This window comes from Procambarus clarkii, chromosome 22 (assembly GCF_040958095.1).
Source record: "Procambarus clarkii isolate CNS0578487 chromosome 22, FALCON_Pclarkii_2.0, whole genome shotgun sequence".
In the NCBI taxonomy this organism is placed as follows: domain Eukaryota; kingdom Metazoa; phylum Arthropoda; class Malacostraca; order Decapoda; family Cambaridae; genus Procambarus; species Procambarus clarkii.
The window spans coordinates 6,998,102-7,025,577 of record NC_091171.1 but is presented as its reverse complement, the minus strand read 5'-3'; the positions used below and the strand labels follow the sequence as shown (position 1 = coordinate 7,025,577).

The window sequence follows — 27,476 nt, the reverse complement described above, 5'->3', positions numbered from 1 at the left end:
TCTGGCTGATACGGATGTATAACCTTTGGGCATTAGTCAATGTACATGGAGTTCTAGGCCTACCAGGGACCACGAGCCAGAACCTGCCCCCCTCAGAGATGCGCAAGGAGCAATGGCCTATAGAGACACCTTATATATAGTTTAGAAGTACTCTATATCTACCATAGAACAGGTCGGGCACCAAGAAAGATAGGCTCCCCAAACTTCCCCCCTTACATTCTGGTGAAGAAATTTTACCAAACACTGAACGAGAGGATAGAACTCTCCATGAAGAAAAACGATCAAACGAGCATGATGTCATCTCGTTACCAACGCACCACCGTTTGTGCAACTCCCCAACAATATTTGAATTTAGGAAGACTGTCTCAAACCTTCCAGACCCCTGAGAATCATGCATAAAGTCATGTAGGCTCATATGGGCCCATAAGCATACGGGACCAATGACCACGAAGGCTCCAGGTGAAGTAGGATCTAAGGAACCCGATATAAAATTGTGGTTAAATGTGCCACAGGAAGGGCGGAACAGACGGATCCGAGCCCTGGGAGGGGTCAACACCAAAAACCGACTCGTACGTAGAGGGGGGGGGGGGACCCCACCCCACACACCCCACACCCCACACACCACACCCCACCCCACACACCACACCACATGACAGTAAGCCCCATTCGGAGGGTAGGAAAACCCAGGAGGGTTTTCAGCCAACCACGGGAACCACCACATCAGGACCCGGGGGCCAAATCTGCCTCCAAAGCCGGAAAAACACTGAGGAAGATCACAGGAAAAATAATAAAAAAATCGTAAGTGGCATATATTGCCCGCTATAGGGCGGGGAAGTCTGGCAAAAAATAGGCGCTGACTCAGCATGCGTCCCAGGCGGTCTGTTGCTCGCCAGCTGTCAGGCCGGAGTTGCCACAAAGAGATAATTACCTAATTATTTCAATGTCTCTGATTAATTTTTCATAGTTTTTTTGCTGTAATATTATTCAATAGTGTGTAGTTTGATATATTTATATAATAAAATGAGTGAATCATCGCTGTACTCAAAAATATGGTGTGCATATTGTTGATTCAATTATATTCATCAATCAGTGAACAAATACTTTGTCGGTTATTACACTATAAGCACAGGTTATATATAAGTATCTGCATGTTTTGTTCACCATAACGAACCACTAAGTAGCTATTATGAGTCAAAAAGTAACGAGGAGTGACCGCCGAGTACCAGCCAGCCACTCACCCTCCCTCAAGTCATCTGACTCACCCACATTCTCCTCCCACAATATTGTTTCTGCTTTTATTCACTATATACAGACACTTTATATAAGTATCTACATTCGTGTTCACCATAACGAGCCACTAAGTTGGTATGCTGAATGGCAGTGGCAGTGACAGGCAGTGGTAGCCCACCACTGGCTGCCACCAAGATATATACAATATATACAGTGGTACCTCGGTTTAAGAGTTTAATCTGTTCCTGGAGACAGCTCGTATTCCGAAAACTTGTAATCCGAAGCTAATTTCCCCATAAGAAATAATTGGAAATGAATTAATCCGTTCCTGACTACCCAGAAACCTCACTTCAAACTAAATTTTACACCTAATTCATCTAAATCCACACTACAAAACTATGTTCAAGTTATTACTTAGCCTTGCTGATGGCTGCTGTTGGCATATGGAAGATGGTGAGGAGAGGGGAGGAGGAGAGGTGTTACTGTTTGGAAGGGGGAGTTCCCTTCCATTATAACATCAGGCAGTGAGGACTTCTCTGGTGTGCACTCTCTGGCACGTTTTGCCTGCATACCGCTAGGTCCTGGTTGTGGCTCACTTCTCGATTTTCTCACAACAAATCTGTCCATGTAAGATTGTTTTTTCCTTCTACTCCCTTCTTCGCAAGATGTCTCTGTAGTGAGGCATCACATTGTCATTGAAAAGATTAATGCAACGGCCTACTAGAGCTTTCTCTGGGCGAGTCATTTCAATAAAAGTTTGCATTTCTTCCCACATCTGACACCACTTCTTCTTTTCAACATCAAGTATTTGTGGTCTTTCTTTCGTGATTGTTATTACGCCTTTTGCCACGTTAGCACTCATAATGTCCTTTCTTCTTGGCAAGTATAGTGCATATCGTTGACGTGGATTTGTTGTACTGCCTACAAAGTTCAACAACACATGTACCATTTGCATGCTTCCGAATGATCTCTTGCTTTTTCTCTATTGTCATCCTCACATGTGATTTCTTGGCTTGAACCTTACCACTGGATTTCTTGGGACCCATTGCGATATATAATGACACATTTTATGGTCAAATGACCAAAAATCCAACAAAACAATGAAAATCCTGGAGAAGAATTCAGGCAGGATAGTCACTGAGTGCGAGGCACTGGTAAACTGAGCGCCGATCGTCATGCCACCATGAGTTAGGTTGGCTTGTATGCGTATCAACAAACTCAGATTCCGAGGTAACCATCGTATTCCGATTCAAATTTTCCGAGGAAATACTGCTCGTATGCCAAAAAACTCGTAAACGGGGACGCTTGTATTCCGAGGTACCACTGTATATATATAAACATAGAAGGTGTGGCCCAAACCCAAGGGCAGACACCCCCGCCAAGGCGAGAAACAAAAAAGAAACAAAAGACCCCGCAAGAGGGCAGCATACCCAAAAGATGCAGAGCCGGCCGCTATCTGAGGTGAAAACTAGCTGCGTAAGTACCCTGCGCCCCTACTAGTGATGAATACTACCCCCCTACCCGAGACAGAGGAGCAAGAAAACCCTCCAGCTGACTCCAAGGGCGGACAAGTACCAAGCAGTGATTGACACAACAGAAGTAGCTTCCAAGGCGACTTGTGGAAGGAGGCCCCAAGCCCCAAGGGCAGTACTTACAGGGCGCTTAAGGAAGGGGACCCTAAGCACATGCAGCCCGAGTACTTGTGAATATACCCCCAGCTCGCACACCAACGAAGCAAGAACAGAGAAGAAACACCGGAGCTGGAGGTACACAACCGAAGCCCACCAACGCCAGCCAAGAACTGACAGGCTCGGTTAGCCGGCGGGGGGTTTGACTCCCCCTTCCCCGTCCCGGGGTGATGGTGGTTGCACAGACGGTGGCTCATTGGTAATGAGATGACATCATGCTCATTTGGTTGTTATTCTTCATGGAGAGTTCTATCCTCTCATTCGGCATTTGGTAGCATTTCTTTACCAGAATAGGGGGGGGGAAGTGTTTTGGGGTGCCTATCTTTCTGGGTGCCTGACCCGGTCGATGGCAGACATAGAGTACTTCTAAGCTATATTTGAGGTCTATCTATAAGCATTGTTCCTCGCACCTTCCCGGGGAGGGGGGGGGGGCAGGTTCTGGCTCGTGGTTCCCAGTAGGCCTAGAACTCCATGTACATTCACTGATGCACTGATGCCCAAAGCTTGTACATCCGTATCAGCCGGATAGCTCCGGGAAGCCGAAGGGGCTCCCCCAGAAAATGTAATAAAATTTAAGGAAAAAAACCCAGCGTTGAATGTAATGAAAGGCCATATTCTGGGTGAGACAGAGCTTATCCAGGCTTCCCAGAGCTTATCCAGGTTGATATGGAACTACAGTATTAGATTTTGGCATCAGTGTGAATGAGTTCTTAGGCCTATCTGGAACCATGAACCAGAACCTGGCCCCCTTAGAGAGGCCTCAGAGAGGCATGAGGAGCAATGGCCTATAGAAATGCACATGTGGTTTGGAGCACTCTGTCATTGACCGAGTTAGGCACCAGAAAGATAAGCATCCTAAAACAAACTCTTATTCTGGTTGAAACTACTACTAAAAGTCAAACGAGTGGACAGAACTCCCCAAAGAAAAACAAGCAAACAGGCATGATATCACCATGTTGCCACGCTGCCATCTGTGCAGCTCCCCCCCCTCCCCGGAAAGGGGAAAGGGGAGCCCCGACCCCCCCCCCCACCGGCTACCCACACCTTCAGTTCGAAGGCTGGATGTCAAAACACATGAAATAACCGCCGACTGGAGGGAGGGAGGGATGCCAGGGAGTCTCCAGGTCTCGCCCAGAAAATGGCGTTTCACTAACATTCAATGCTGATTTTCTGAGGGAGGGGGGGAACCCATTCGGATCCCCGGAGCTACTTACCAAAAGACAAAAACAAAAGGGACTTACCTGGGAGGCGGTTGGCACCCACCCCTCAACACGAAGTCGAAACAACTTACTGCATCCACCGACCCAAAGCGACACAGGCCCAACTAGGCCCCGGAACATTGACCAGGTATTACGCAGCCAGGACCCTATTCAACCGCTAAAAACCCCACGCCCGAATGTCAGCCCAAGACATGTTACCAAAGATGGCAGCAAGAGCAGCAAACTTACGAACATCGTGGGCACAGGGACAGACAGCAGGCTGGCTAGACCAAATAACCCTACGGACGACCTAGGAAACCTGAACCCTCGAATATGGAAGAAAAGAAACTGGATCAATAAAAGTGTGTCCCCGGACACAGAAGCCATGGCGCGCAAATAATGGCAGGGAGCCGCAACCGGACACAACACATGATGCACCCCCAGCCTGACCAACAACCCAAGGACCCCTCCAAAAAGCAGCCATCTCATTCTTCTCCAGAAAAGGAGGAGACATGCAAACGAACAAACCTATCACCAGAGACAAACAGCTGCAGCTTGCTGCCAGCGCCGCACGGTACGAGGCGACAGTATTTGGCTTAAGATGATGGTTCTGAAATAGCCATGAGAGAAAGGACAAGATCACCTGAACAGAAAGCGAAGTACACCTACGAAGAGACAAAAAAAGTGGAAGGACAACCTGGAAACTTCACACTGCCGCCAAGACGAAGCACGCAGGTGGGACACCATTAACTAAGCCACCCGATCACCATACAGCTATACACTGTAATAAAGTAGATTCATTTAGTGAAGCCGTTCAATTGACAATTTGACACTATCACGTGCCTGGCACCTCAAGGTAGGCCGAGTGCTGAGTGTGAACTCACCACCACACAAAATGTTTATACTCTTTTTCAGCTTTCTGACCTTAATTTTTGTATTATGGCCAATTTGGTCATATTGGCTGTACTGGCTATGGTTCAATTTGGTATCAAACTGTTTGCAATAGAATGCTCTAAGGGAATATTTGCATATAAGAACATATAAGTCACTTTTCTATACATGAGGCCTGCCGCACACTACAAGGTAGGCCATGCATTACCCGAGAGCTCACCACCATACAACGTTTATACTCTTTTTCAGCTTTCTGACCTTAACATGTCTCAATTTTCTACACTTTAGACCCACCACGCACCGCCAGGTAGTCAATGCGTTGCCTGTGAGCTCACAACCACATTCAAATATTTATAAAGTACTCTTATCAGCTTTCTGACGTCAATATTCATGCTACGTTGTTCAATTTAGTATCAAACTGTTCGCAATAGAATTCTCTAAAGGAATATTTGCATATAATAACAAATATTAGAACAACATTACCAATACCATAAGATGTGGTACATCGTCATATGAACAACACCTGCTTTTCCTCATTGTTTAGTCATTATTCATTCCCGACATTGTTTACGACACCATATCATTAGTTTTTGTGTTGCTTCCTTCATAAGTGTTTGTATCACAATATCATATGTATACAAAAATTAATAAAAATATCTGTACTTACAACCCAATGATTGTTTGTAGAGCACGAGTTGAACATTAGGTAGAACCCCCTCCACCTGCTCCAGAAAAAGGCGTCCTGAAGTTGCTCAATCGATGTTTTATAGGTGGGGGATGGTGGGTAAGCATTACCGCTTAGCCACCACAAATGTCCTCTTGCAATAGTACAAGCTGTAGCATAGTGCAGCACACAGTGCCACACCACACGACTCGCACTTATACCTGTGTCCATCCTTTTACTAGACTTGTAGCAGACACGACACCTCAGAGCTTTCTCAATGCAAATTATTTCATGGGTCAAGTTGTTGCTCAGACGTTCAGATTAATCAACAATACGAGGTCTTCTCCTAGCAGCAGCACCATTAGGAGTTGTCTGAAGTGCGTCTTCAGGGTCAGATGATGAATGTTCATTTCTAGGTGAAGAAGGGAAGAGTGGTGGCCCTCACACCTGATGGTCCGGGTGTTGCAACAGTGTCACCCTCAACAGCTGTCATCCTCATGTACATCACCAGCATGTATGATGTGGTCATTGTTGAGAGGTCATTCCTTATATCTAAACTTCTCTAGTGACATCATGATTACTTCATGGAACTGGAGGAATATGAGTTTCTTGGTCGGTATCTGTTTTATAGTACAGTACTTGAATAACACAAAAGGCCACGGCGGTCGTGAGTGGGGTTAAGAAAACAAGGGCCTTCAGCGTGGATGGCCGCCCACGCTGCAGGGTGGGAATGCCACATGGGATTTACAGAGCATGGGAAGATATTGGCACGCATTTTTAAAACAAGTCCCACATTATTCGGTCAATAAATGGAATTTTTACATTTTTTTGTTTAATTTTTGACACCGTTTGCGTGATCAGGCCTACTCCGTACTATATTTCGGTTTTATGACTGAATATGCGGCATCGGGCCGCAAAAGTGTTAATTAATATGTAAGGTGTATGTAAATTTCTTCTATGTCAACTTTAACACAAATTAAAAAATTTAATCTGATTTATCATCTGCAGAAGCACATGAGAATGCAAACACAACTTAATAATATGATAACCCTAACATACTATATACTGCAAATACTATATAGGTTCTAATTAATGTTGGAAAAGAATGTGGGCAAAATGGAATACAGTAAAAAGCATTGTGTGTAACACTGGGACCTTCACTTACAGAGATGACGGAGACATTAAAATACAAACACCAGCACAGACATGTCAACACACATGCACAGAACATTACATATAAGCATAACCTACTGCACTTTAGAAAATATATTTCATGGATGTCCTCTTGAGCTACACAAGGCATTTTTACTATAAACTATTTTAGTATTAAGATTTATGAGTTACCTGTTGCCTCCATAGATTGTAAAACAGTTGGTAGCACCCATGCGGCTCTCTGTTTCCTCAACCATCACACCTCGGAGAGGCAGCTGACCATGCACTTTGAACTGTAGCACTGGAGTTGTAGTTCGGTTTGTGTATAGCAGAACGTCATTAAACTTAAAAAATTCAGAAAAAATATATGAGCGTTTGAGATACCAAATACAATTTTCTACATAAATGGGATAAATATTTTAAAATATGAAAAAACTAATAGTATTAGAAATGACCTTTTGTTTGGCAAAAATGGTAGCAGTTTCTTACACAAAACCAAGATGTGTTTGTAAGATTAACAATAACCAATCTGACACATGATACTAAATAAGCTTTTTCTGCAGTATAACAATAAAGCTAGCAAGAAACCAACTCAAGATGATTAAATTGTAGATACAGAAAGAAGTATTCCTGGTAGCTATGCCGGATAAATCTTAGCATACAACCATTATTATGAATATTCTTGTACTGTACTTTCATGTTTCAATGACTCTAAAACACATGATCCTCATTCCGACAGTAAACGTTCTGATGACACTAAAATACACCATCCAACTCTTATTCACAAACATTCATATATTCATTGCTGTTCCCCATAATCTATTATAAATACATTTTTGTTAAACTATCTCGCTAAAATGGCTACCAACTACAAGGTTACATCAGCCACGGAGTTCTGTTTGGTTTACTAGGGATTAGAGCCAGAACTTGGCCCCCCTTGAAGAGGGTGGGGAAGGGAGGCTCTCTTTGGTCCATTGCCCTTTAGAGCTGGACACTATAAGTAGCTTGTCTGCTGGATTCACAGGGGTTTGGTTCTTTGCATTCTTCACATTTGATGAGTGTACATTATTCTCAGTACTGGTTTCTCTTTCGCTGTCTTACCATCTTCACAGGTGTGCACTGTCGACACTGCCTCCTTCCACTGCTTTATGAGGCATTCAGGCACTTTTATGTAGATTTCTTTGAATCGGCTTGGAATTTGCACCTTCCTCTCTACGTGGCTCCATTTCTGGACCGCGAGACTCTCATGATGGATGCCTTCCATCTGGACTGGTCGCAGTGGGGGTTTCTTTACTTCTTTCTCCTGGATTAGCTGTTGTGCCAGGTTGGAGCTCTACCAACTCCAGAAGATGGTCTTTCTGGCTCATCTTGCAGCTCCATGTTCAAGAACTTGAACATTGGGCTGCAACAACCCGATGTACTCTGGTTTGTTGTCCCCAGTAAGCAAATAGAACTCTGTGACTGATGGCACTAAATAGTATGGCACTTAATCAGTGTGACAGCCTCAGGGAGCTGATAGGGGCTCCCTTCAGAAAAGAATATTTTATTAATAAAATCTTTGTATTGTTCATAAAAAATGAAAGGCCTTGAGCATCAGTATCTACCTACCAGGAAAAACATGCGCTGCTGGTACCCTTTACGAGACAGCTTTTGTAAGCAGCCTTCTCTTAAGAATTCCCGGCCAGGCTGTATCAAGTTGTCAATTCCAATCAAGTCACGTTGCAATTCTACCAATTTTACCAAATTTTCCTGCAAGTAGAAATAAAGTGTAATCAACACAAATAAGAATTTACAATGTTTCAAGTATAAATATTATGTATGTAGTATTTACATACTACAAGGTGAGGAGGTGATGGAGGTCAAAACCATCAGTAGTTTCAAAGCTTTATAAGATAGAGAGTGCTAGGAAGATGGAAACTTTCATCTTGTAACTACACTTAGGTAATTACATAGTTAATTATGTAATATTGTTAAAATCATTCTCTGATCATGGGAAAAAACCAGCGTTGAATGTAATGAAACACTATTTTCTGGGTAGAGCCCCGGAGGCTTCCTGGAGCTATTGGAATGATATTAGCTAATATTAGTGCAGGGCTTCAGTCATATGGAATTGTGATGCCTACTGGAGACCACTAGCCAGAACTTGGTCCCCTCAGAGAGGTGCAGGGAGCAATGGCCTATGAAACACTCTTGAATGAAAGTTTTCATGTCTGCCTTCAACTGGGGGTTAGACACCCAGAAAGGTGGGTGACTGAACATCCGGAGACCGAACAAAGGCTAGAAACTCCCCCAAAACAAACAAAAAACCAGCGTTGAATGTAATGAAACGCCATTTTCTGGGTGAGTCCCGGAGTCTCCCCGGAGCTATCCCAGGCTGATATGCTAATGTCAGACTTTGGCATCAGTCATGTGTATGGAGTTCTTAGGCCTACCGGGGACCACGGCCAGAACCGGGCCCCCTCAGAGAGGCAAGGGGAGCAATGGCCTATAGAAGCCCCCGTGTGGTTGGAAGCATTCTATGTCTGCCATCGACCGGAACAGGCACCCAGAAAGGTAAGCGCCTCAAAACAAACCCCTATTCTGGTTAAAATTGCTACCAAAAACCAAACTAGTGGATAGAACTCCCCAACTGAAAACAAGCAAACTAGTGTGATGTCACACACCACCGCGCAGCTGTCTGCGCAGCTCCCCCCTTCCCGGGAGGGGGAAGGGGGAGCCCCAGACCCCCCGCGCCGGCTACCCACACCTCAGTTCTTGAGGCTGGATGTCAAAAACGAGAAAAACCGCACAGCGGAGGGAGGGAGGGATGCCGGGGAGCCTCCGGGACTCACCCAGAAAATGGCGTTTCATTACATTCAATGCTGGTTTTCTGGGGGGAGCCCCGTCGGCTCCCCGGAGCTAACTACCCACAGACAGAAAAAAGAGGGACTTACCCGGGAGGCGGTCGTTGCTCACTCCTCAACTCGAAGCCGAGACAACTGGCTGCAACCGCCGACTCAAAGCAACACAGGCTCGACGAGGCCCAGGGACATTCACAAGGTAACGAGCAGCCAGGACCCTGTTCGACTGCCAAAATCCCCGCGCCCGAATATCAGACCAAGACATATTCCCAAAGACGGCAGCAAGAGCTGCGAACTTACGAACGTCATGGGCACGGGGTAGACCGCAGGCTGGCTGGACTTAATAACCCTGCGGACGACCTGAGAGACCCGAACCCGCGAACAGGGAAGAAGGGAAATCGGATCCACCCACAGCGCGTCCCCAGACACAGAAGCTGTGGCGCGCAAATAACGGCAAAGCGCCGCAACCGGACACAAAACATGATGCACCCCCGGCCTGACCAACCAAGCATCAACCACCCATGGACCCCTCTGGAACGCAGCAGTCTCATTCTTCGCCAGAAAAGAAGGAGACGGCTGCAAACGAACAAAACAATCACCACGACCAAAAGAGCAGAAACCCCTGCGCCGGAGGAGAGCATGAAGCTCCCCTACCCGACCCCCAGAGGCCAAAGCCAACAAGAAAAGTGCCTTGGAAAAACAATCCTGGACCGAAGGGGCCACAACGAAACGAGGAGACGAAAGGAAAGCGAGCACTCTGTCCAAAGACCAGAATGGCTCAGGCGACGCATGAGCAGGCCAGAGGTGAAACAATGCACGAGACAGCTTGCAAAACGGCGCAGACATAACATCGATACCGAAAGCAAGCTGAAGCGGCTCCGCCAGCGCCGCACGATACGAAGCGACAGTGTTAGGCATAAGATGACGATCCTGAAACAACCACGAGAGGAAGGACAAGACCACCCGAACAGACAAGGAACTAACACGACGAAGACGCAAAAAGAAACGGAAGGACCGCCAGGAAACTTCATACTGCCGCCGAGAAGAAGCCCTCAGGTGGGACATCAACAAGGAGGCCACCTGATCACCATAGAGATGATGATAGAATCGAGTAAAAAAAACCACACGCGAAGACTCGAGGAGATCGAACCAGCCACGTGACGTACCGGCCCGATCTGCTGAAAGAGGCGGAGCCGCGGGAAAACCCTCGGGTTCGGACACCGAGCAACCAGCGCCTGAAACCAAGGCTGGGCCGGCCACCAAGGGGCCAGAAGGACAACTCTCCCCTGGTAAGTCTCTAAGCGAGTCAGGACCTGGAGCAACAGCTGAACCGGGGAAAAGAGGTACAGGAACCCCCACCTCGACCAGTCTAGCCGAAAGGCATTGACCCCTACGGCCTCGCGATAGGGGAAGGGCGCCGCATAAACGGGAAGACGCCGCGACCACGCCGACGCGAAGAGGTCCGCTTCGGGGCGCCCGAACGTCTGGCAAAGCCAACGGAAGGACTTGTCGTCGACCGTCCACTCCGTGGAGAGGGGAACGAAGCGAGACAGGGCGTCGGCCAAGACGTTGGACACGCCCCGAACGTGAACCGCCAGGAGAGCCAAACCCCGAGAACTCAGCAGACGAGTGACCCGAAGCGACCAACCCCAAAGAGACAAGGACCGCATCGAACCCCCGCGGTTCAGGCAATGAACCACCGGAGAGCAGTCCAAATGGAGCCGAATCGTCGATCCGCGGGCCACCCGAATCCTCCCCAGAGCAAACCACACTGCCGCGAACTCCCGCACCGTGCTATGAGCTCGACGGAAGGACGGATCCCAACGCCCCTGGCCGGCCTGGTGAGCACTGGTCACAAAACCCCAGCCGAGAGACGACGCATCCGTGTACACATTGAGCGAGGGCTCGGGTAGGCGCCAAGGCACTGAACCCCGAAAAACCCGAAGAGGAAGCCGGTGACGCAGCAACCGACGCAAGGCCCCCGGGGGTCGAACTCTGCGATCGCGAGAGAGGCGGAAGGGGGAACCCCAAAGGAACCAGAACAGCCATTGAAGCCAAACCCGACCTGGCGGGTAGACCACCATCGCGAAGTTCAGGCTCCTGCACAGCCCCTCGAGCAACCGCCGGGTGACCCGAGGGTCCTCCAGAAACAGATGAAGGCGGGACCGCAGCCGCAGGAGAGACTCCGGAGGGAGAGACAAGGAGGCGGTTCGAGAGTCCCAAACGAGACCCAGCCAAGTCCGAACCTGAGAGGGAACCAGATGGGACTTCCTCCAGTTCACCAAGAACCCGAACTCGGCGAGCTGGGAAAGAACCAAATCCCTGGTTAGCAAGCAAGCTGACTGGCTGGGAGCCCAAACCAGCCAGTCGTTGAGGTAGGCCAACACCCGAACACCTAGGAGACGCAAACGAGCCACCACAACCAGTGTAAGGAGCGTGAACACGCGAGGTGCCAGGTTCAACCCGAATGGGAGACAACGAAAGCGGTAACTCAAACGCCCCACAACAAAACCGAGCCAGTCCCTGAACCGCGGATGAATCGGGACATGCCAATAAGCGTTCCGGAGGTCCAAGGACACCATCCAAGCTCCTGGCTTCAAGAGGAGCCGAACCTGAGACAGCGTAGTCATCCGAAAGGAGGGGCAATGAACCCAGGGGTTCAGACGGGACAAGTCCAGAATGAACCGCAGGTCCGCGCAGTCCCGTTTCGGAATCGGAAACAGACGGGAAGCCCATCTGAGGGACGACGTCGTTTCGACGACGCCCAAGCGTACCCACTCCAAGACGACTCGACAGAGCGCAGGGGAAGAAACCTGCCCTGCCAGCCCCGACCCCCCAAAGGGGGGAGGGGCCACCCAACGCCACCGCAGGCTGCGAGACACGACCCGAAAGGCCCACGAATCGTGGGACCAGGCGCGGGCAAACAGTGCAAGCCGACCCCCCATCGCCCCGTCAAGGGGGCAAACCGCGAAAGGGCCGGCGACCCTTACGAGACCCAGAACCCCGCACAGTGCAAACACCGCACCGACCAGACGAGGGAGGGTCCGCAGGAGGAGCCAACCCCGAACCTGACACAAGAGGCCTACCACGATGAGAGGAACCCCGAGCCCTGGCACGACCTTTCCGGGAAGACCCACCCCGAGACCCCGGAAAACCAACAAGTCCGACATCGGACGACAAGCCGCCGACGCAGCCTGAATAAACTGCGCCACGGCCGACTCCTCAAACAGAAGAGGACAAAAAGGTGAAGAACGCCTAAGAGCCAGAGCCCAAGCAGATTCCACGGAGGAACCCAGCACCGCCTGCCGACACGAAGACGGGAAGCATAAAACAGGGAAACCGCATCCCACAAAATCGGTGTGAACAGCTTCAACAAGGCAGCCGACGAACGCGCAGCCGAGGACAAGGTGCCGGACCCCGGGACGGACCGAAGCGTCCCCACATCCTCCACGAGCCCATCCGAAGACAGCTCTAGGAGGGAAAAGAACCGCAAGGCCGAAGCCAAAAGGCCTCGGGCGCGCAAGTCCTCCGCAACGAGCGCCGCCGAAAGGGAGGGAACCTGCACATGGAGCTGAATAACGCCCACATCGCAGGGAAGGGCAGGGGCAAACAAGCACTCATTCAGGTACTCAAGTTCGCCCCCCAGGAAAACCTGAAGCACCGTGGAAGCTTCCCGCTACTCCAGCGTGCGGGAACGACAGAAGGAATGCCAGGAATCCAGACCAAACAAGGGGCAGTCTGCTAGCTAGGACGATTCCGGAACCTCATAATGGAGCCAGAAAGGGAACGAAGTCCCAAACCTGAACGTGGACGGATCCATTTCCGAGGCATAATCCGGGTCACGCAGGAGGTAAGCTGCAAAGGCCACTCCCACCACACCAGGTTGGATGCGATAAGCCGAAAACCTCCGGAAGGACGGAACCGACGTACCCGGGGGAACACGGAACCGAACCCGAGGAGGGGCCGACAAATCCAACTCGTACGCAGAGGGGGGAAAAGAAAACCCCACTCCTTGTAACAATAAGCCCCGCTCAGAGGGAAGAAAAACCCAGGTGGGGTCCAGCGGGGCCCAAGGCCCCCAAGTCAGCCCCTCCCCAGCCTCGAGGTCCTTCACCACAGGACCCGAGGCCGAGTCCTCTCCCCAAGCCCCGACCCCACAAGACAAGGACGGAGCAGCCGGAAAAGCTGGAGGAAGGGGGCCCACTGGTCAGACCCTGAAGCTTCGGCCGGGAGACAAGACTCGAATGCCTCTGCTGCCTCCCCGGAAGGGGCACCCCCCGAAGCTGCCCGAGTCTCGAGATCAAGTAACTCCTGCTCCGACCCCGAAACCCTCAGACGCTTCGGGGCCGGAAGCAGGGGGGGGAGGGGGGGACCAGAACGAACAGAAGGGGAAGGACGAGGAGGTACGGACTGAACCAGGATCGAAGCGACCCCCACCCCCAAGTCCGGGTCTCGAAAAGCAAAGCGGGGCAGCCCCGGGGCATCCAGGGGAGCAACCAACCGAGCGCGTTGCAACAGACGAAACCTAGACTGCAACGCACGCGCCGCCTGTACCCGAATAGAATCATCAGAGGATTGGGTAAATTGAGTCACAAGCAAGCAGCAACACTCACAGGACTCAGGGTCGAAAGTATCACCGACCCAACAGGCAGCGTGGCAGAGGCAAAAACAATGAGGGTCACCCTGAGACAAGGGGACCGAGCAACCCTCAAACTCGCACACAGCGAGTGGGGACTCCGGGGTCACATCCTTCGGACCCACGCGCCCCTAGGGGATTCCCAGGGTTCTGAGCGTTTACTTTAAGAGGACTCGCGCTCAGGTAGTCCCAGGCAGGGTGCTGCAAACCGGCACCCAAAACTACCAAGCAAACTTCTAAAGCTGAACCCCAGGGACGTGTACACTCACGGGGACCTAGCAGGGGGCACCACCGAGGAGAACAGTGGAAGGGCAAAAACAAACTGAATAAAATGACAGAACCCCCCACCAGGCAAAAACAAAAAGAAAAACAAAACCCCGCAAGAGGACAGCGAACCCCAAGGAACAGAGCTGGCCGCGATGTCGGGAAATACAAGCTGAGCAGCACCCTGCGCCCCTACCAGTGCAAACTGCCTCTTACCTGCCAGTAACAAGGGAGAACAGAACACCCAAGAGCCCAACAGGCAGCCGAAAAACCGAAAGGTAAAACGGACCAGCAGAGGCAGACCCCGAGGAGCCTGTGGAAGGTGGCCCCAAGCCCCAAGGGTAGTACTTAGTACTTACAGGGCACCTAGGGAAGGCAGCCCTAGGCGCATGCAGCCCGAGTACTGAAGATAACTCCTGGCTCTCGCACCCACAAAACCAACACCACACGCAAAGCACAGTGCAGTGGCGACACCGGAGTCAGAGCACACGACCATCGCCTATAGCATCAGCCTCAAGAACTGAGGTGTGGGTAGCCGGCGTGGGGGGTCTGGGGCTCCCCCTTCCCCCTCCCGGGAAGGGGGAGGCCGATGGGGCTCCCCCCAGAAATAAACAAGGAACATGTGATCACACCACAAGTTCATGCCAACCCCATCCCTCTACCCCCCTCCCCGGTAGGGCGGAGAGAATGTTTTGGCCCACCGATGGACTATTAGTTCGGAGACTGACTAAATGGAACAAAAACGTTTCATTACATTCAATGCTGATTTTCTGTGGGGAGCTCCGTTGCCTCCCTGGAACTAGCTACCCAAAGAGCAAGAAAAATAGGGACTTAACCAGGAGGCAACTGCACAGCACCACTCATGATGAGGACAAAACAACTGGCTGCAACCACCGACCCAAGGCGACACAAGACTGCTGAGGGCTCGGCACATTAACAAGATAACGGGCAGCCAGGACCCTGTTCAAACTCCAAAACCCCTGTGCACGAATGTCAGTCCAAGACACATTACCAAACACAGCAGCCAAAGCTGTGAATTTCTGATCATTGTAAGTGCGAGGGTAGACCACAGGCTGGCTAGACTTAATACCCCTGTGGTCAACTGGAGAGAACTGAGCCTTGGAACAGGGAAAGAGGAATAATGAGGTCACAATCGACTTGAGAATGGTCCAGGATGGACCAAAACGTTGTCGTCTCTTCACTTTCTTGTGTGTGGTCTGGTCAGCATACTTCAGCCACGTTATTGTGACTCATCGCCTGCATATGAAAGAGGTCCACCTCCAGGGAGCCCATATAGCCGGCAGAGTCAACTGAAGGAGTTGGCGTCGACTGTCCATTCCGTGGACAGGGGTATGAACCATGACAGGCCGTTTGCCAGGATGTTGGATATGCCTCTAATATGAACTGCACGGAGAGCTAAACCCCAATAACTCAGCAAAAGAGCCACCCGAAGCAACCAGCTCCAAAGAGCCAAGGACCCCATAGACCTCCCCTTGGTTCAGGCAATGAACCACTGGAGCGCAGTCCGAATGAAGCCAGATCGTAGCGCCTTGAAAGAGCCGAATCCGACACCGTGCAAGCCACACCGCCATGAACTCCTGCACCGTGCTGTGAGCCCAATGGAAGGATAGAGCCTACCACCCCTGGCCAGCCCGGTGAGCACTGGTCACAAAGCCCCAGTACAGAAAGGAGGCATTCATGAACACATCGAGCAAGGGCTCAGGGAGACGCCAAGACACAGAACCCTGAAAAAACCCAAAGAGGAAGCCGGAGACGCAGAAACCGATGCAAAGCTCCCGGGGGACAAACCAAGTGATAGCGAGAGCAGCAGAAGGGGCGGCCCTGAAGGAACCAGAAGAGCCAAACCTGATCCAATGAGTAAATGTTCATGGCAAAGTTCAAACTCCTGCACAGCTGATCGAGCATCCGCCGGGTGACCCCAGACCCCTCAGAAACAGCCAACTGTGGGACTGCAGCTGGAGCAAAACCACCTGAGGAAGAGACAAGGGCACTGTCCGTGAATCCCAGACAAGGCCCAGCCAAGTCTAAACCTGAGATGGAACCAGATGGGACTTCCTCCAGTTCATCAGGAACCGGAACCTGGCGTGCAGCGAAAGAACCCGAACGCAAGCAGGAGCGGTTCTGCCAGTGCCACACAATGCGAGGCGACAGTATTCGGCATAAGATGCCTGTCCTGAAATAGTCAAGAAAGAAAAAGCAACACAACACGAACCGAAACCAAAGACAACCTACGCAGGAAAAGGAAGTGGTGAAAAGACCTCAAGACACACTTCATACTGCTGCCGAGAAGATGATTGCAGATGGGACACCATTAGAGAAGCCACCTGATCACCATATAGATGGTGATACACCCGCAACAAAAACTCCAGATGTGAAGTGCGGAAGAGTAGAGCAAACCAACAAGGTACATCACTCACCCGATCTGCTGAAAGAGGCGGAGCAGCGAAAACAGCCCCGGGTTCCAACACCAAGCAAGCAGCGCCTGAAACCAAGGCTGGGGTGGCCACCATAGGGCTAGGAGAACCCTTCCCCAATAAGACTTGAGCTGAGACAGAGCCCGAAGCAACAGCTGAACCGGGGGGGGAAGAGGTACAAGTAATCCCACCTTGACCAGTCCTGCCGAAAAACGTCTACTGCAACGGCCTCGTAGTCAGGGAAGGGCGCCACATGGATGGGGAGATGCTTCAACCACGCTGACAAGAAGAGGTTTACCTTTAAGGGCCTGAACGTCTGACAGAGCCAACTGAACGAGTTGGTGTCAACCGTACATTCCGTGGGCAGGGGAATGAACCGTTCAGCTTCAGTCGACAAACTGATGGTCAGGCTGCTGGCTCGGTAGGTCTGGATTCCCCTCCCGGGGTCGGCACAAACGAGCGGCCCGTGGTGGGATGACGTGTTGCTTGTTAGCGCGTTTTCCATGGGGGAAGTTTCTAGTCTCTGTTCGGTCTCAGGTTGCAATTTTTCTACCAGGAGGGAGTCTGTTTTGGAGCACCTACCTTTCTGGGTGCTCAACCCCGGTCGATTAATACTTTCAAACATGAGAGTTTCATATGTTATTGCTCCCTGCACCTCTCTGAGGGGACCATATTCTGGCTAGTGGTCCCTGGTAGGCATGACAACTCTATATGACTGAAGCCCCATACTAATATTAGCTAATATCAGTTCAATAACTCCTGGGAGCCGACGGGGCTCCCTCACAGAAAACAACAATGAATGTAAAGAAATGCCAGTTTTAGGATAAAATCCGGTGGTTCCCTGAAGCTACTATAGCTAATAGTGTACCACTACTTTGGTCGCATCAGGTAAAGATGTCTACTGGCCATCTGGGGAGCAAAGCCTGAACATAACCCCATCTCAAGAGGTGCCAGGAGCAGTGACATTTAAGTACAGTAGTTATTTATGCCACCAACAGGATAGTAACCAGAAAGTCAGTGAAACAAAACAAACCACTGCTGGCTTTAATAGAGACCTCAGCCTCTAAAAATGCTGAAAGAACTCCCCAATTACATAAACAAATAATTGAAATCTCTCCAAACTAGTGCAAGTCAGTTCGTCCCATCTCACCCACTCACTTGGGGGAAGGAGAGGACAGTTGGCGGTGAGCCAGCCACACCGCCTTCAGTTCCATGGCAGATGTAACTGACCTCCCGATTACCTGGAGGGATGGAGGGAGGGTGTCAGGGAACCACTGGGGCTCGCTGACAAATTGGCATTTCATAACATTCAATGGAGGTTGAATGAGAAACCAAGACTGAGCTGGCCACCATGGAGCCAGAAGAACCACTCTTTTCTGGTAGGACTCTATCCTGGCCAGTACTTGGAGCAATAGTCAGACAAAGGGGGAAAAGAGATATTGAAACCCCCATCTTGACCCGTCTAGCTGAAAGGCATCCACTGTAAGGGCCTCGCAATCAGGAAATGGTGCCATGTAAGGTGTTAAGACTACGCCAACACAGAGGTCTACGTCTTGGCGTCCAAACGTCTCATAAAGCTAATGAATGAAAGAGGCATAGATGATCCACTCTTTGGAGACGGGAAGGAATTGGGACAGACTGTCAGTAAGAACCAAGCAGAAAAGCTACACAAAGCATCCAGCTCCAAAGAGTTGGGGACCACAGTAAACCTCCCCAGTTGAGACAATGAACAACAGGGGAAAGCAGTCTGAATGGAGCTGGAGTATGGAGCCTAACGGAATCCAAACACTCCACAACACATTGGCCACAAACTCCTGAACCATACCAAGAGCCAGAAGGAGGAGAGGAGGCCATTGAGCCTGGCTGGCTTGGTAACCACTGGTCACAAAGCTCCAACCTAGCGCTATGGCATCTGTGAAGATGTTAAGCAAAGGTGGGGGAAGGAGCTAGGTAACTGTACCTTAAAATGCCTGAAGAGGAAGCTGACAATGCAACAACCAATACAAGGCTAATGGAATCTACACTCATTGATCGCAGCAATGGTGAAAGAGGCTGCCCTGGAGATATCAGAACAGCCGCCAAAGTCAAACCTTACCCAGAGGTTTTGTGCAGCCAATGTTCAGCTTTCCACACAACCGCTTGAGCAACCTCAGAGTACCCCAAGGCCAAAACACCAACAGATGGTGGTGCTGAGAGAGTCCCACCCGTGGCCCAGCCAAGTCTGAACCTGGGACGGAACCAATTGAGAACCAATTCTGACACATGCCCTTTCACCAGGAACCTATAACCAATGAGCTGGGAAAAAAGCCAGATCTCTGGCTAGCAGACATGCAGTCATGCTAGGAGCCCACACCAGCCAGTCATCAAGGTAGGCCATAATCCCCCATTCCCAATAAACAAAGATGAGCCACCACAACTTGACCCAAGTGAGTGAACGCCCATGCAGCTAGATTGAGCCAAAATGGGAGAACATGAAAGTGGTAAGCCTGCTGCCTCACAACAAAGCCTAACCAATTCCTGAGACCCAGATGTATAGGGATACGCCAATACATGTCTCCAAGATCCAGGGAAATCATCCAATTGCCCGCTTCAAGTATGAAGCAGACAAAGGATAAAGTACTTATCCTGAAGGAGGGAGGCAAAGAATAAATCAGTTCAACTGCAACCTGATCCCAAAACCCCCAAGACACTTTGAGGCTGGAAGCATAATGAAAGGAATCAGAGGAAGGGTGAAACATGTCTTCCTGAAGGAAGAGAAGGTGTGGATAGAACAGCATAGATTTTAACACCTCCAATTCTGGTTCCCTAAACACTAAATGGGGCAGCTCTAGGGCCTTCAATAGGGCACATAACCTAGACCACTGCAACTTAGCAAACCTATAATGAAAGTGGTTGCTGTCTAAAAAGCCCTAACCTCAATGGGAGGGTCAGAAAGGAGTCACATGGGGGGAAAAACCTCCACAAGACTCAAGGTAGAAGGTGTCACCAACCCAACAGGCAGCATGGTGGAGGCAATAGGAATGAACATTGCCACATGGCATGGACAATGTACAACTCTCAAGCTCACATGAATTGAGAGCAGGTTCAGGGGGAATATCTATGGGACCACCAAAACCTACAGGGGATTTCCAGGACCTGAAGAGTAATTGAACCAGGGCACCCAGTCATTGGGACACAATGCTGGACACTTGGAATATATTAGTAAGCCCACACAGCCTAGTTCATGTGGCTGTGAAGGCCGACCTCGGCATGCTGTAGTGCAGCGGTAAATACCCAGTGCACTGCACCAGCCAATGTCACTCTTCATCCGAGTCAAGACAAAACACCCCAAGGGACCTGGGTTACCCTAGGTGAAGACCACCACAAGTGAGGTAAGCCCTCAGAACACTCTAGGGAAGATAACCTTGACAGCACAAGGGCAGCACTAGGGACCACACAGAGAAGATAACCCTGTGTACTTGCAGCTCCAAGCGCACTCAATGCCTGGCTCATGCTGCACCACAGTGTAAGAAACAGCCAACAAAGTCAAAATCCACCACTGAGCTGAAAACAATCACTGGAGCCAGAGCAGGAGAGCGGCAACCTGGTACACACACTACCATCAGTGAAGAACTAAGGGTGGTGGCTCTGGCTGGTCGTGAGCCACTGCCCCTCCCACCCCCCCAACGAGTGGGAGGGACACGAATGAGCTTGCACTAGTTTCACAAGATTTCTATCATTTGTTTACATAGTTGAGGGAGTTCTTTCAGCATTTTCAAGAGGTTGCAGTCTCTACTAAGGCCAGTAGTGGTTTGTTTTGGCTCACTTCGTTTCTGGTTGCTTACCCAGTGGTGATATCAAAATATCACTGCTTTCGATGCCTCTGTTGAGGGAGCAGGGTTCTGGCTCTGATCCCCAGTAGGACAAAATAACTCTGTGGGTGATGCGAACTAGTAATTGGTACACAGTGCAGTAGCTTCAGGGAGCCACAAGGGGCGCTCTCCAAAAATGCAATACTAATTTTAAAAACTTACCGAGGCAGCCAGAGAAGGAACCATGCCCTTGATGACTTGATTGAGCTTGGCTTTTGCAGTCATGCACTCTCGGTAGTCATGATGGTTTGCACTACCATAGTGTTTCACTAGACCTGTAATGTAAATTCAATTAATAATAATTAATGGAATTAATTATCAGTAATTAATCACTAAGATTTTATCATCACTTAGTAATCTTATCACTAAGTGGTGATAAATCCTACAAAAATAGTTTTCTTTATAAACAACAAATAAGTTAAAGAATAAGAATGCTACCTTAACAGAAGGGCTAAAAATTCAAGCACTAATGTTCTGAATATTGACATCTAAACACTGAAGTAAATAAAATACAATTAGTTTTGGAACTGAAGTTCACCCAGTAGTCAGTGTAACTCCCCCCCATCCTTCCCAAGTTATTGCTGACCACCGACTGGTGGCAGCAGCAACATCAGGAGCTGCTGGCTCTCATGTCAATATTCCTCAGTCTGGAGCCTAGAACAACAAATCATTGCACCTGGTAGGCAAGAGAAAAGGGATCATGGAGACACCAGGGCCCAACCCGAAAGAGGACCCAAAACACTGACCAGGTATTAAACCCTAGTTATCAGCCCTTGACATGTTAGAAAATACTGAGGTCAGGCCTGCAAACTTATGAAAATCATGGGGCCAGAGGGTATATCACAGGCTGGCAAAACTTGGCCCCAATAATTTAGATGATTTATAGTGGATTTCTAGCAGTAAAGGATCTTTGCATGCTCTCCAAGTCAGGCAATTTCTGCAGTTTTGAAAGGGGCGGTTAGTGTGCAATAATAATCTTCTCTAGAGAGAACTAGTGTTGTAAAAAACAATGTTGAATGTAATAAAACGCCATTTTCTGGGTGAGACCGGAGGCTCCCCGGAGCTATACCGGGTTGATGTGTATATATTACACCATGGCAACAGTCAATCGATGGAGTTCTAGGCCTACTGGGGACCAGCACCAGAATCTGGCCCCCTCAGAGAGGCATGAGGAGCAATGGCCTCTAGACACCCCTGTGTAATTGGAAGCAATCTATGTCTGCCATCTACCAGGTCAGGCACCCAGAAAGGTAGGAATTCCAAAACAAACTACAGCTGGTTAATAATTGCAAACTGATAGCCGAACTAGTAAGCAGAACTCCCAAATCAAAAGCAAGCAAACAAGAGTGATGTCACCACAGCTGCCATGTTGCTGTCTGCGCAACTCCCCCCTTCCCGGGAGGAGGAAAGGGAAGCCCTTGACCCTCAAGGCGTTATTTGAATTCGGTTCTTCTTCCCCGTATTGGGTGCGTTTGGAGGTTCCAGAGGGCAGACTGCCCTTTCTTTTCATTGGGGGGTGTGGCATGGGTTCTGTCAGTTACACACGTTTAAGTGGCAAGAAACATCTACCGTTCTGCAGGTTTACCTGGCGGGAGAATCTGAGCGCATTAATGCATGCCTGTTCACCCCTATGCTTTCTTGGGATGTTGGCCTTGTGCAGCTGCACGTGTAGGTTCCTACCCTTTCAGCATCCATGGTTGCAGAGGATTTGCATGACCTGTGGGCATTTAGCTTCGGTCTTGCGCTTCTTTCCCTTCTTGAGCTGTCTTCTGCCGGGCTTGAGGAGGATGTGGCGGCGTTGAGCTGGGCCTTCGTCTGGTGTGCTGTCCTTAGCAGCTAGGGCATCAGCCACACTGTTGAAGCTGTTTGTGCCTATCCTGAAGGAGGTAGTGTGTCTGTTCTTTGCTTCTTGCCTCGTGTGCCATCAGGCTGTGCTTGCTCTCTCTCTCTTTGGAATCTACTTGGGCCCTGGCTCTTAGGGTTTCATTTCTGTTTTGTCCGTTGCTGTTTGCGGAGACTGCTGTCACGTAGTTTCTGCAGGCAGCTTCATCTAGTTGTCGCCCTATGTCGAACTTGTTGGTTCTCTGGGGTGGCCATTCTCGACCTCCTCAGAAGAGTCATGCCTGGACTCAGGGTTCCGCTGGTCTAGGTGGGCCATTGGCACCAACTTCTGAGTTGACATTGCCGTCGGTGCCGGTGTCGTCTGGTTGGTTGTGGGCTTCTTATCTTGAGGTTATCTTGAGATGATTTCGGGGCTTTTTAGTGTCCCCGCGGCCCGGTCCTCGACCAGGCCTCCACCCCCAGGAAGCAGCCCGTGACAGCTGACTAACTCCCGAGTACCTATTTACTGCTAGGTAACAGGCTTCTCTTAAGGGGCATCGTATTTTTCACTGTTCGGTCCTTTGAGGGGACGAGTCTTGCTCTGTTTGCTCACGCTTGGTCCCACGATATGTAATCATTTTCGGTCATGTCATCCAGCCTGCTGTGGTGGCATTGGGCGGCTCCTTCCCCATCATTGAGTTCAGGGTTGGCCAGGCAGGCTTCTTACCCTGCGCTTCGTTGGGTCATCTTGGAGTGGGTGCCCCTGGGCGTGGTCGAAACAACTCCGTCCCTCTGATGGGTTTCCCGCCTGTTTCAAGTGCCGAAACGGGACTGTGCGAATCTGAGGTTCATTTTGGATTTGTCCCGTTTGAACCCCCTGGATTCCATGCCCCTTCTTTCAGATGACCACTCTGTCTCAGGTCCGGCTTCTTACTGGGAGCTGGGTGCCAGGATGGTGTCCCTGGACCTCAAGGAGGCGTATTGGCACATTTCTATTATCCAAGATTCAGGGACTGGTTAGGTTTCGTGGTGGGGCTTCAGGATTACCACTTTCATTACCATCCTTTTGGATTGAATCTGGCACCTCGCTTATTCACGTGTCTTACCCGGAGTCATCTGCCTCTGCAAAGAGGTTTGGATCCTGGCCTACATCGACAACTGGCTAGTGCAGGCGATGAGTCACAATAACGTGGCTAAAGTATGTTGACCAGACCACACACTAGACTAGTGTGTGGCTAACTGGCTAGTAACTGGTTAGACTAACTAGACTAACTGGCTAGTGTGGGTCTGATTGCCAGGGGTGTGGTTCTTTTCCAGCTCGCTGGGTTCCTGGTGAACTGGAGGAAGTTCCATCTAGTTCTGTCCCAGCTACGGACCTAGCTGGGTTTTGTTTGGGACTCTTGGACAGTTTCCATCTCTCTCCCTCCAGATACGTTGCTGCAGCTCCGGTCCCATCTTCGGCTATTTCTGGGGTGTGGGTGGGGGGGGGGGGGGGGTGTCCCAGGTCACTTGGTAATTGCTCGAGCAGCTGTGCGCAATCTTTGAACTTCGCTGTGCTCATCTATCCACTGGGTTGTGTTTGGTTTCGGCATCTGTTCTGGTTCCTCAGGGGATGCCCTTTCCTCTGCAATTGCGATCACTGGGTTCGTCCTCCGGGTCCATTGCATCAGCTACTGTGTCATCGGCTTCCTCTTCGGGGCTCTGTGCCTTGGTGCCTACCCAAACCCTCGTTCGATATGTTCAGGGACACGTCGTCTCTCGGCTGGGGCTTTGTGACCAGTGCTCACCAGGCCAGCCAGGGGCGATGGGGCCTGTCCTTCCGTTGAGCTCACAGCATGGTGAGGGAGTTCACAGTGGTTTGGTTTTCGCTTCGGAGGGTTCAGGTTGCTCGGGATTTGACCCTTTGGCTCCATTCAGACTGTTCTCAAGTGGTTCATTGCCTGAACTGCAGAGGTTCTTTTCAGTCCTTGCCTTTTTGGAGCTGGTCACTTTGAGTGGCTCATCTACTGGCTTCTTGGGGTATGGCTCTCCATGCGGTTCATTTCCAGGGAGTGTCCAAAGTCCTGGCAAATGGCCTGTCTCGGTTCATTCCTCTGTCCACGGAATGGATGGTCGACGCAGACTCCTTCTGTTGGCTCTGCCTTACATACAGACTCCCGAACATGAATCTCTTCGCTTCGGCATGGTCTTGGCGTCTTCCGATCTATGTGGCACCCTTTCCCAACTGTGAGGCTCTCGCAGTGGACGCTTTTTGGCAGGACTGGTCGAGGTGGGGTTACCTATACCTCTTTTCCCCGGTCCAGCTGTTGCTTCAGGTTCTAGCTCAGTTAGTCCTACCAAGGGAGATAGTCCTCGTGTCCCCTTGGTGGCCAGCTCAGCCTTGATTCCAGGTGCTACTTGCTCGATGTGCAAACCCGGGATGTTTCCCATGGCTCCGCCTCTTCCAGCAGGTGGGACAGGTCCAGTACACGGCTGGTTCGGTCTTCTCCTCTGCTCTTTGTACCTGGTCTTTTTGAAGAGGGTTTATCACCATTTGTATGGTGATCAAGTGGCTACGTTGATGGTGTCCCACCTGAGAGCTTTGTCTCAGCGACAGTATGAAGTTTCTTGGCATTCTATCCACTATTTTCCCATCTCCTTGTAGGTTGTCTTCTATTTCAGATTGGGTTGATTGTCCTTTCTGTCTTGGATTTTTCAGAACCGTCATTTGAAGCCTAATACTGTCGCCTCGTATCATGAGGAACTTGTGGAGCCGGTCCAGCTTGTGTTCGGGATGGATGTCTCTTTTGCCCCGTTCTGTAAGCTTTCTCGAGCTTTGTTTCACCTCCGGCCTGCTCATGCGCTGCCTGAGTCATCCTGGTCCTTGGACACAGTACTCCTTTTATCTTTCCTCCCATCTAGTAACAGGCAGCAGAAGGACTGATACATTTTGTGGCAGGCTTGAAAGGAAAGCAGGGCATTAAAGAAATGTACATACACAAAATCAGAAAGAAGTATGCACTCACGATCAAGGAGAAGATGATAATGCTGAAGACGGTGAAGTGGCTTCAGAATGAAGGAAGTTAGAGGCAAGTAGCAAACTTTCTGCATTTCAAAATCTCGATAAACCTGCTCAAATCGCCGGTTCTTGCGGAATGAAGACTCCAAGCCCTCCAAGATACCATAGTGTCCCTCTAGATACTGGTCATACATCTGTAAATAATAATAAAAAATGAATGATGAACTCTGTTGATTTCAGAGCTATGGGAAATTTATATTAAACAAAACCTCTATCTGTGAGCATGCATATATATATATATATATATATATATATATATATATATATATATATATATATATATATATATATATATATATATATATATATATATATATATATATATATATATGTATGTATGTATATATGTATATATGTATGTATGTATGTATGTATGTATGTATGTATGTATGTATGTATGTATGTATGTATGTATGTATGTATGTATGCATGTATGTATGTTCATCCAGCCCCAATTTGATAAGCAAACTGGATAGATGGGGGCAAAGAAAGAACTAATTAAACCTTGGCAAAATCAGGTCAAAGATCTAGATTATCAGGCAATTAAAAAATCTTGTCCAAACAACTGGTTATGCCTTAATTGTAATCTGAATGTTCTTTAATTTGTTCATTGGATTTTGTGAACTTGTTAGTAGAGTGTAATAAACTAATTACTGATTCTTAGGACTTGTTCTTACCTTTAACATATTCATATTTTTTAACATGATGTCTCCCACTCTTTGAGATTCCAATTTGTTTGATCCACTAGCCCGACCATCCCTGTAAAGAATGATTAAAATCTATCAACTGTGAAGATATAATTAGACTTTAAAAACCAGCTTTAATGTAAAGAAAAGCAGTTTTTTTTTTACATATCCATTCGGGTTGAATGGATATGTATAACTTTCTGGCATCAGTCAATGTACACGGAGTTCTTGCCTACCAGCGACAATGAGCCAGAAACTGCCCCCACCCTCTCAAGAGAGGCACGAGGAGCAATGACCTATAGAAACCCCTGTTTGGTTGGGAGCATTCTATGTCTGCCATCGACTGGATCTGGCACCCAGAAAGGTAGGCGCCCCAAAATAAACCCCTATTCTGGTGAAACTATTGCTACCAAAAGTCGAACGAGTGGACAGAACTCCCAAACGAAAATTAGCAAATGATCATGACATCATGTCACCGCACTGCAGTCTGCACAACCCCTCCCTTCCTAGGAGGAAGAGGGAGCCCCAGACCCCCACACTGGCAATCCACCCTGCAGTTTATAGGCTGGAGGTCAAAATATATGAAAACACTGCTGACCGGAGGGAGGGAAGGAGGGATGCCGGGGAGCCTCCAGGACTCTCACAGAAAATGGCATTTCATTACATTCAACGCAGGTTTTCTGGGGGGAGCCCTCGTCAGCTCCCCGGAGCTAACTACCCAAAGACAAGGAGAAACACCGGGCGACTTGAGGAGTGAGGACTTACCCGGGCGGCGGTCAGTCCTCACTCCTCAACGTGAAGCCGAGACAACTGGCTGCAACTGCCGACCCAATGCAATGCAGGCCCTACGAGGTCCAGGGACACTGACAAAGTAGCAAGCGGCCAGGACCCTGTTCGACCTAGTGCCCGAATGTCAACCCAAGACATGTTGACAAAGATGGCAGCCAAAGCAGCAAACTTATGCACGTCGTGGGCATGAGGATAGATTGCAGGATGGTTAGCCTTAACCATTGTGTTGCTAAGGGGTATTTGGCCATTGTCACCCACAGGCGCATAACAAA

The 27,476-nt window shown here is 49.5% G+C and overlaps 1 protein-coding gene across 1 annotated transcript in view; it reads right to left on the bottom strand.

The window, feature by feature from the left end:
* Window positions 1-27,476, bottom strand: part of LOC123748321 (FERM, ARHGEF and pleckstrin domain-containing protein 1-like) — a 434,539-nt gene that overhangs the window by 22,564 nt on the left and 384,499 nt on the right. Inside the window, 5 exon segments of the mRNA XM_069329367.1 lie at window positions 7,017-7,168; window positions 8,433-8,573; window positions 21,013-21,125; window positions 25,677-25,863; window positions 26,407-26,488. Coding sequence (XP_069185468.1) covers window positions 7,017-7,168; window positions 8,433-8,573; window positions 21,013-21,125; window positions 25,677-25,863; window positions 26,407-26,488 — 675 coding nt within the window.